The sequence below is a fragment of the Dipodomys merriami genome, unplaced genomic scaffold (genome assembly GCF_024711535.1).
Source record: "Dipodomys merriami isolate MVZ:Mamm:240054 unplaced genomic scaffold, mDipMer1.0.p SCAF_8, whole genome shotgun sequence".
In the NCBI taxonomy this organism is placed as follows: domain Eukaryota; kingdom Metazoa; phylum Chordata; class Mammalia; order Rodentia; family Heteromyidae; genus Dipodomys; species Dipodomys merriami.
This window is the reverse complement of record NW_027206401.1, coordinates 14,586,768-14,597,578: the sequence shown is the minus strand read 5'-3', so window position 1 is coordinate 14,597,578 and position 10,811 is coordinate 14,586,768. Positions and strand designations below refer to the sequence as shown.

The following is a 10,811-nucleotide window of genomic DNA, read 5'->3' as shown; positions in this document are numbered from 1 at the left end:
GGTAACAAGTTTGACAAGAAATGTACTTATTTCCTTACTTATATAACTGTAACCCCTCTGTACATCATCTTGACATTAAAAAAATAAATGTTTCTTTCACACAAAATAGCTCCAATTTTCTGCCTGTCCCTAACTGTCCTTTCAGTAATATTCTCACAAGATAAACCTGAGAAATGGGGGGTAGAATATTCCAGTTTCTTTTGAGTTTCTACTTTTCTCCAGTCTGTTTATTTGTTTTTTACTCTACAGTCTTTTTGAAATAAACTTCATGGCAAAAGAACACTTTATTTAATGAATGTACATAAGAAGTTACAATGTGAAGTAGAGAACATATTCATTAGCTTTGATATCTTCCCTACTTTTTTATTGGCATCCACTAGTTTTACAAGAGGATTTCATTGTGGCACTTCAGTGTGCGCATGCAAGGTACCTTGACCACGTTCACACCTTCCATCATTGTCCCTTGTCCCTTATCCCTCTTCCCAAAGCAATCTCAGCAAGTCCGTCTTTACACATGTACATGAAGTATTTTACTACATTTACCTCCCTCAGCCTCTCCTTTCCCCCTCCCCATCCTGCTAGTACCTCCACCTGAGTAGGATCTCTTTTACAGTACTGTAGTTCTTTTTTTCAATCTTTGTCCAAGATTGTTTCACCTTGGCAGTTCACATATGTGAACATATGTGATCTTCAGTTAGAAGCAGTAATTGTATCTCCCCAAATCCATACTGAATGAATAACCTCCATGACTTGAGTATGATTGGTGCCCTTATGAAAACAAGAAGTTTGGATCCAGACTCCCATATATGATAAATGCTGGGTGAAAGTTAAGGCAGAGAACAGGCCGATGGTTCTGTAAACCTAGAAATGTCAAAGACTCGTAGAAATAAAAAAAAGTGAAACTGTTTCTCTCTCCCAAGTTTCAGAAAGAATTGAGCTTAATACACTTTGGTCTCAGAGCTCTAGACTCTTAAGGTTATGAAAGAATCAATTTCCATCATTTTGGCCATCAAGAGTACAGGACATTATTACAGCTGTCCTAAAAAACTGCAATACAAGACCAGAGTTTACCACGGCTGGTTGATTAGAAGCTTCCCCTAACAAGTCAACAGTCTTTCTCACCGGAAAATAAACTCATATTCTCTCTAAACCTCTAGAATTTTACCTGTGAAATAAGGATAGTCACATCTCATAAGACTGCTGGAAAGTGTCGATAAATTTCTATACATACCTATAAAAGCACTATATGCTATCACACTAAACGCTCTCTGTAGTTATTAGCTATTCCTGTCCTTCCCTTGTTGAACTGTACACCAAGCTCTATTCACTCCAGGTCCATCATCAAATAAAACAGATGTAAATATCTGACTCTATGAAGTTCACCCTGCAGTGAGAGGATGTAGACAATAAAATAAGGAAATTATGTAACATGCTGTCTTATAATTATAATTAGAGAGGGATTGTGGGCAAATTGGGACAAGCAGAGTCAGGTAACTCTTTGTAGAGTGGTACCAGGGGAGACATCATTGCGGGTGGTGTGCATTCATGGAGAAAGAGTCTATCGGGTTGTATTAGTCTGTCTTTTGCTGTTGTATCAAAATACGTGGGTTCTTCATGTAAAATAAAGAACCTTCTTTAGCCAAAAGACCAAGATCAAAGAGCCCCACAGGCTCAGCTTGGAGTTAGGGTATCTTGACTGTGGCACGCAGGAGGGATAGACTGAATGGCAAAGAAGCCAAGAACATGGGCAGTCGTACTCTGTAACAGTAGTGTTCACAGAAACTGGCTAGTGTCCTGTGTGAGAACCACATTAGTTCCTCCCTGACTAACCTAGTACCCTGCCAATGAGCCTCACCTCAGAAATTCTACCACAAGTAACATGATCCCAGATATACTTTTCCAGGCTCTTGTGTGGGGACAGATTTGACAGTGGTAGGGTCTAGGAGAGAAGGAAGGACAGAAACAGGAATTCTTCAGAGGAATCTATTCCTGAAACACAGTGTGGCAATCAGACTTGAGAAGCTAAAGCACAGAGAGCAGATCTCCAACAGGCTTTCCTGATGGACCCAATGTGAGATCTGAAAGAAAATAGGAGAGCCAGGGATGGCTTAGAGACTAAAAGCATGCTATGGCTTGAGCATGTCACCGCCCCCTTGCCCCAAATACTGGTATTGAACTTTTATACTTCAAGGTGCCACTGTTGGGAACAGGAGTTCAGTGTCATAAGAAAAGACTTGCAGGAATGATTCATTTTCTCCCTTTTTCACAAGTGCCCACATGCCCTTGGCTTTCTACCACACATTGAAGGAGCACGAAGCCCTCACCAGAAGCCAAACAGATGATGGCACCATACTTTTGGACTTTGCAGTCCCCAGAATCAGGATACAAAATATATTTTTCTTTACACATTCCCCAGTCTAGCCTCTGGTAATCTGTTACAAAAACAAAAAACAGACCAAAGCAAGACCTGAATGAGTGAAACTATATACCCTTAGCTGAACTGGGAAAGACTTTTGACATCATGGTTTAAGGAAAGGGGGAAAAATACAGTAGCTTCTATTATTGTTCAACTCCTATATATTATAATTATTATTTTTATAATGAGAAGTGGCTTCATCAGATTTTTCCGTTCTTTTTATCTATATTACCCACCAGATTCTCTTTTATTTCCTTCCCCCTTCTGACAGCTAGTGGAAGATTACTTCTAGTCAATCTTTCTTTGTGCTGGTACTGGGGCATGAACTTAGGGCCTCATGTTCTCCCTTAGGTTTTTTTTTACTTAGGGTAGGTGCTCTACTACGTGGGCCACACCACCATTTCCATAGCCAATCTGATTCCTTCTGAATTCATTCTTGTCTCTCAGAGAAGTAGGAAAACACTGAACATGTCTAACACAGACATGTCACCTTGACTCCCTTCCACTTCAGAAGTCACACCATCTTTCTCTCCCCGCAGAAAACATCTGCTTTTTCTTTTTTTAGGAATATCACTTTTTTTTTGCTTTTTCTTGCTTTATTCATGTTCTCCCACCTCCCCAACTTCCATGAATCCTTCCATCAATTCTTCTTACTAACCACACTGATCTCATTTCCATTAATTCTCTTCCAATTCCTCAATACCACAATAAATCCTTTGACCTAGCTTCCTGGCTAACTTTCCTCTGGCCCTCAATTACAACTGTTTCATATGAGGAAAAGTCGGTTGATACCTTTGGGTCTGGCTTTGGTTTTTTGCTCCTTTTTAAAATGAAGGAATTACCTAGATTATCTTTTAAATTTGTTGTGCTTTAAATTCTGATTTGGCTCTATGTTTAACTATATTCCATGCTATCACGGATACTTATCTAGCTCACTTTTCAATCAATTATTTCTCTCATTCTTGAGGCTTAATCATATTTTTGCACCATTTTAATGCCAAGTCACAAGTTTTTCACTTGTACCTTAATGTTGGTCAAAAGGGAGCACATAACTTTTCTAATTTTCCTAACTTTCGTACATAGGTAAGAGAAGGATAATGTTCAAAGCCTCTAAGAAAGTAACCTTATTTGGACATTTGTTTACTTGAGTGAGCACTTCTTTTGATTATCTTGGAGAAAGCTGTGGTTGAAACGTTTCCTAGATCTGGGGGATAGCTAAGTGGGAGAGTGCATGCTTAGGAAATAAGGGTCGTGGATTTAATCCCGAGTACTTCCACCCAGGATAAGCATTCATGCCAGAGACAAGAAGCTAATAACACCCTAGCTGCTTTGATTGTCCAGGCACATTCCTGAAGGTTCATCCTCATTTCTCTGAAGTACCCTTGCATATGAATTCTTTGTCAACTAAATGTGCCTTTCCATAGGCTAATTTGAGAGTAAGAAACAGTTTAACTGAGCTGACTCCTCCCTTTACAAATGAAAGCTTATTCTTTGAGGTTCTAGATTAAATGGATAATATTAAAACAATTCTGTCTTTTTGAAATGCATTTATTTAGCAAAAATTCCAGGTGATCTGAGGTAGGGTAGCCATCCTATTCATTGAAGACTACAGGTTATTCCAGAACACTTTCAATAGCCCTAAACTGGTTTTGTTCAGCAGAGCAAAAAGACAAAAAGTTGGAAATACCCTCCAAAATTCAATTCTATAGTGGAAATTATGAAGAAATATACACTAGACATTAAAGAAATTTACACACACATACATGTATACACACACTTATGTATATGAATAGTATTCCATTTTTAGCATTAAATTTCACATGTAATATTATGATTGCTAATGGGTTCTTGAATACAGTAGCTATTTCCAGCTCTTTTTAGCACATTAGTCAATGCTGGTTTAGCTATTTAACGTTGTAAAACTGTACAACTGTAGGGCAAGTGTTGACTGTCTAGTCTCCTCTGCCCAAAACAAATGTCACCTCTCTTGAGTGCCACCCTGCCTCGGAGTGCTACCAGAACTTATTTTCTAACCTTTCCCTAGACCCTCTAAATCACTGTCTGTCCTACCTATCAATACATTACTGTGGAAGAAAGGAGGAACAGAAAAATACACAGGTATTTTAGTTTAACTTTTAAAGTTTGGGTTTTGAGTCAGACAAATGTAGCTCTGTATTGTGTGTCACATGACAATGGATAGTAGATTTCACTTCTCTGAATCTTAGCTTCCTTGTGGACATACTAAAGATAATGCAAGCTTCCCCACCGGAGCCTATGAAGGTAGAATTAGATAAAATGGTAAAGTACCTAATATATGAAGATGCTATTAGAAGGCATCTTCATCCAGTGTTCTACCATGTCAGTCACACTGGTGTCAATGCAGGTCTGTTTCCAGGTCCTGCATCTCGGAAGAAAAAGTCTTGCTCATCTTTGTATATCCTATAGAACCCAGTGGTTCTAAAGAAACCAGGTGTTCTAAAGAAACAGCAGCGGTGAGCTGCTTACACTGAGAGCTGAACTATGATCAGACTCAAGCTGCTGAGTCAAATCTGTGGCTTTGGCTCTTGGGGTTGTTTGGATAATACAGTTCTTCTCGGGAACTATGACCACTCAGGCCCCAGTGGCCTGTGGGTCATCTACTGTGTTTTTAGGTTGCACAAATAGAACTTCTCATCTAAATTCTTTGGCAACTGATCAGGATACTCTTCATTTCTCACTGTAGAAACTGCTACAGGGGTATCGACCTTATCCTCGATACGGATTAAAGTGAATTGACTACAGTATGCTAGAAAGAACAAACTGTATTGAAAATAGTGCTATGTCAGATAAACAAGGGTTACAAACACCAGCTCAGTCCTGTCTAACCACCAGACCCTGGGCAAGTTCTCTATGCTCATTAAACCTCAATTAAAGCAAACACTGAGCTAACTCTAAATCTGCTGTCCCATGGGGAGGCTGGGTAGATAACGAAGACAATGTCTTAAAGTAGACTTTAACCATCAGAAAGCAGTATGTAGAAAATATAATGAATGGAAAGCCATTACTTTTGACCCCATTGATCTCTTCCTTTGTCATAATTCAGGCTTCTACTTTTATTTCTCCCATTGGCAAATGATCATCATTTTAGTTCATAAAAAATGCTGTGTGTGTGTATACATGTACTCATAGACTACAGTAATGAACTCCACCAGTCAACCAGGTCAACATGCCAAAACCACAAGAAAGTGCTGTCTTGAACCCCTCACACATAGTAGCAGCAGGGCAAACGTCTCTTCTGCAGCGGAACTGAGTGCATGCTTTGGTTATCTGGTGCTAGAACACTGCATGGCCAACTGCCTCTGGCTTTCTCTCCTGTGGCCCTCCCAGCATCCTTTGCACAGTATCTCAAAGACACAGTCCACTAAAAGCATCACCGAAAGTCATCCTCACAGGAAGGAAAGCGGCATGGAAGAGGAGAGCACACCAATCTTCACACTTCAGGCGGGGTCTCAGTCGCTACATCACTTAATTAATATCATCTCACACTTCTCTAAAAACAAGCAAACAAACTGGGAGGAACGAGAGGCAGGTTGGCCAGCTACCGAGTGCATCCGAGAGAACAAATCTTCCCGAATTTCTGGAAGAAATCTTCTTGAGCCCTGGACAAGGCATCTTCGTCAATGAACACCGCGGGCCTCTTGGCCATGAGGAAGTATTGAATCTTCCTGAGCTTCCAGCCCAGCACATAGTGGAGCCAGCCGCAGACAGCCGCAGTGGAGCGCCCCACCCCGGCATTGCAGTGGACATACACGTTGTGTCCATTCTCCAGGAGAGCATGCAGGAGACACACGGCCTGGGGTAGCATCTGCACTCGGCCTAGGATTGAGAAAGCACAGCAGGTGCGTGAATGATGAAACCTCCACATCAGCACTCACAACTGAGCCCTCCAGGGCTTGGGGTAGGCCCAGCCCTATGTGGGGAAGGCCAGGAGGGGATACTTTGCTTCATTCCTTTGTTTTCAAGAAAAGATGAGATACGTTTAACACCTGCTCAGAACCTCTGGACACTGCAGCTCCGCTCAGTGACTGTAGCATCAATGCAGATTTCCCTTGTAAGGAGAATTATCACCTATGGTTCAAAAGGATGGATTTGCACATCTTCCAGAAGGGTTTGGCAGAGAAGTTTCAAAGAAGACCTACTCTATCCTGTCAATTGAGTTTCACTTTTCCAAAATGTCCTACTAGCTCAAGAACAGCTGAGTAGAATTTACCCTTATCAGTTAAAGACCTGAGCTCGTTCATTGATTAGACAAATGAAATTAGAAACAATTAGATAAGGCTCATTTTCCTGTGTGCACTGGAATGCTGGTACATGTGGGATAATATAATCCTTCATTTCTTCCTTCATGACCCTGTGAGCACTACACCTGATTGAATTTCTGTGTTATGGGACAATTATGGCTATAATTATGACCATTTTAGGACTGCTATTTTAATTATTACACTATCCAAATACCTTATACTGGGTGAGGGTGTGCTGTGTCCTGCTGAGCCCTGACTAATTCTGCTCCTCCTCTAACCCTGCAGAGCAGAGGAACACCTCACAACCATCCTTTGCACTCTTGCACACAGGAGGATGCTCCTGCTCACACATACTCACTACAGAAATATTTAATGGGTTAAGGTTTTTGGTTGGTTGGTTGGTTTTCTCGCGGGTGGAGGGTCATTGTAAATGACTACCTATACAGAATCATGGGTTATAGTTCTGCACTTTCTTATACCTTGGCCTTCTCTGCCCTCCATGGAGGAAACAGTGCCTCAGAAGAATATTCCTAGGACTACACAGGAGAGACCTGTGCAGGCTTCATGCTGACATTGCCACTCAAAGACTGAGGAAACGGGAAAAGCCACTTCCCCAAAACGTCTGACCTGCAGCCAGGTGCCGATGGTTCACACCTGTAATCCTAACTGCTCAAGAGGCTGACATCTGGGGATCATGGTTCAAAGCCAGCCCAGGCAGGAAAGTCTGTGAGAGTCTTATCTCCAATATATTACCCCCCCAAAAAAAAGCTGGAAGTGAAGCTGTGACTCAAGTGAGAGAATGTCAGCTACGAGCAAAAGAAGCTCAGGGACAGAGCCCAGGCTCTGAGTTGAAGAACACACACACACACACACACACACACACACACACACACACACACACACACACACACACACACACACACACACACACACACACACACACACACACACACACACACACACACTAAGCACAGATTTCTCCTAGAAGAGCCACTCTGGTCAGTTTAGCCCGTCTTCTTTAGGTCTTTTGAAATGCCACAACACATTGCAGTCAGGTACCAGCACCTTGGAGGAACAGTAATTTTGCAAAAGAGCCCCTTGTGGTTGGAAGACCCTCTCTCAGTCACCGTTTCTATCTCACTTCAGGCTTGTCATGCTCTGAGAAGGAGTGGGGGTCTGTAGAGAAGCTAAGATAGTATTCTGATCCTTCTACCTGTTCTTCAGCCCCTCGAACAAAACCATCTAGAGCTGCATGCACCACTCAGCAGTTCAGAGATGTTTGCAAGGGAATGATTAGGTGTGCCCAGTTGGTGGTCCCCATGGGCTCAACTGCTGCTCTCTACTGCCCAGTGCTGGAAACGTGTGATCTCCGCCTGGTTTCGATTAGACACACTAGCTCCATGAGGGTCTGGGTTCATGTGCAACCTAGGAATTTTAATTCATTGAAATCCATAGGCCTAGTCTCAGGATGCTCTGAGCAGAACAGACCTGGCCAGACGTCCTCCTTGAACTCTCTTAGAGCTACTAAGTGTCCTGGAGAGAGACAGCAAAGTGGAGAAAGGATCGGGAGTGCCAGCAAATTGCCTCCCTGTGGTCTCAGCCATAGCACTGTGTGGTAGATCCACCATGTGAGTAGAGGTCAAGGGAGGTCAACTCTCTAAGATGTGCTTGATGGGTGTTACTGCATGGATTCTAGTCCTACTGAGAGGAGGTGAGACACCTGCTACAAAATTTCTGGTGGGAAGAGAATCAACTGGTAACTCGGGGATGCACAGGTTCCTCCCGCTTCTCCCACCATTAACACCACTTGAAAAGTTCTCGTCCAGAGCTGCGTTTCCCTCCTCCTCCCCTTCACCCCTCCCTGGATACCATGCCTTGACATGGAAACATAAGCAACAGTGTTGAGGCGGGTTCTTGTCAAAGGCCCGTTCTATGCACAGGCCACAGTCACATTTGCAGTAGGAGCTTCTGGTCTGGGAGTTTCCGCTGCTGATGCTCAGCTTACACTGCATCAATGAGGCGGCTCTGCCACGAGTCACGGTCTCTCCCCTAGGCCTCGGCCTGCCCTCTGGCCAGAGCTGCTTCAAGGAAGAGTCTTCTCCCATGACACTCATGGTATAAATACCTTCCTGTCCTCTTAGTCTCTGAAAGATTATTCAAGAGGCTGACACACAGTTTACTAGTTAGAGGGACGCATGCTGGCTTGAGGTTTCTCCTATCTCAGGTTCATCCTTCTGAAGGAACCATGGCAGCTACCCCATCAATGAGCCAAAGGCTCCCGGCTTCACATAGATTTCACACACAGGGACACACCCATCCGTGGCCTCCTCACACAGCCTGTCCATGGAGGCGCGGTGTTGAAGAGGACAGGTCGATTTTTAGGAGGGGCACCCATGAAGTGGCCAGGGCAGTGTGCCCATCATCTTAGGCTGGCCCCACTGGAGCCCTGGTGTATCTGAACACAACTGCAGTGACTGAGAAATAACACGCTGAAGCCCTGCTGCCCACCAAAGGCTGTTCTAAGTTCTCGACATCTAAGAGATCCTTGATAATCACCCCTCCACATCTGTGAGGCTGGTGATATGTTGCCCTCTGTTTTTAGATAAAGGAATTGAGGCATAGAAGTTTACCCAAAGTTAACTCACCCCGTGATCACTCAACTCAGCCCCACCAGATTGACTCCAAACATCTCCACTGTGGTCCTTCTCTAACTTACATGGATACTGATACCATCTCCCCAGCTTGACAGTCTGAATTCTCCCTTAGTCCTTCTGTGCCCTACTGTGCTAGTCTTGTGCTGAATGGGAGAAGTATGCCCCATACATAGCAGCACTTCTTCTACAGAAGCTCTCTGCACCCCAAGGGGCCCATCTCTCTGCTTCCTAGGAAGCCCAGACCAGTAAGGATCAAAAAGAAGGTCCTGGGCAAAATGCTATTGTATACAGGTACCACATTTTTTTGATCCACTCATCTTTTGTGGGGCATCTGGGCTGTATGTCAGTTGCAGAGAAATAAATAGAACTAGAATAAATCATGTTAAGTGAGGTAAGCCAAGATCAGAGAGACAAACGGCACGTGTTCTCTCTGATATGCAGAAGTTAGATCTAAAACACATTGGGAGATGACAAATTATATAGGATTCTAGATATTTGCATACAGTAAGATCAAAAGAGGGTGTTGTTAGGAGAGAATCACAAATGTGCAATGCCTAAGCACCTCTTCATATTTTTATAAAATATATACTGAAATGAACTCCAAGATATGGGAACAAAAGACTTATTTTTCTTTTTCAGTTTTCAGTCTATCTTCTACCTTATAAATGGTGTATTCACATGTGCATTTTTGCACAGGGCACAGCACTCTAGGGAAAAAGGGTAAAAAAGTACAATAGTGGAGCACACTGGATATTGGTAAAAGTAAAGTATACAACTTGTGAATAGAGATGGGAGGGAAGGAGTAGGAGAGAATGAGGGAATGGCTGACACTGTATGAAAGAAAAAGTACTTATTACTTGACTCATGTAAATGTAACACCGCTAGACATCACCTCTATAATAACAATAATGTAATTTAAAATTTTTTATTGTAAAGGTGATTTACAGAGGGTTCAAAGTTACGTAAGGTAATGAGTACATTTCTTTTTGAGCAATGTTGTTCCCATCCTCATTTTCTCCTGTTTTCCCACCCCTCCCACTTTCTTCCCTCACCAAGTTATAAAGTTCCAATATAGTGTCTTGTGAGTATCGCTGGTGGATCGGTTTACCCTTTGTCCTACTGTTTCTGTGATTCCCCTTCCCTTTCTCAAATCAGATAAACATATACAAGACAAAGGATACAAAAATCAAAAACAGTGACAGCAGGAATAAACTAAAGGGAAAAAACAGAAAGAAAAAAGAACTGATCACAAACAGTACACTAGAAAAAAAACCTCTTGTTTCCATTTCTTGGAGTTCATTTCAATAAGCATCATTTTATATGGTCATATGCACATAGCTATTGAACTATTGTGGTCCTATGCTAAGAATATCCTAGACAAATTCTAGTCATTACAAATGATGGGAAATATGCAGTCTATGTTTCTTTGGATCTGGTTTGCTTCACTGAATATATTTTTTT

The 10,811-nt window shown here is 42.4% G+C and overlaps 1 protein-coding gene across 3 annotated transcripts in view; it reads right to left on the bottom strand.

Moving 5' to 3' along the window:
• Window positions 1–214: 214 nt before the first annotated feature.
• Window positions 215–10,811, bottom strand: part of Epm2a (EPM2A glucan phosphatase, laforin) — a 53,912-nt gene continuing 43,315 nt past the window's right edge. For 2 of the 3 annotated variants that reach the window (XM_070010946.1, XM_070010947.1), the window contains exon 3: window positions 215–6,271. In XM_070010946.1, coding sequence (XP_069867047.1) covers window positions 5,994–6,271 — 278 coding nt within the window. In that variant the 3' untranslated portion in view covers window positions 215–5,993. The remainder of the gene's footprint in view (window positions 6,272–10,811) is intronic. The other variant, XM_070010945.1, reaches the window with a different exon arrangement.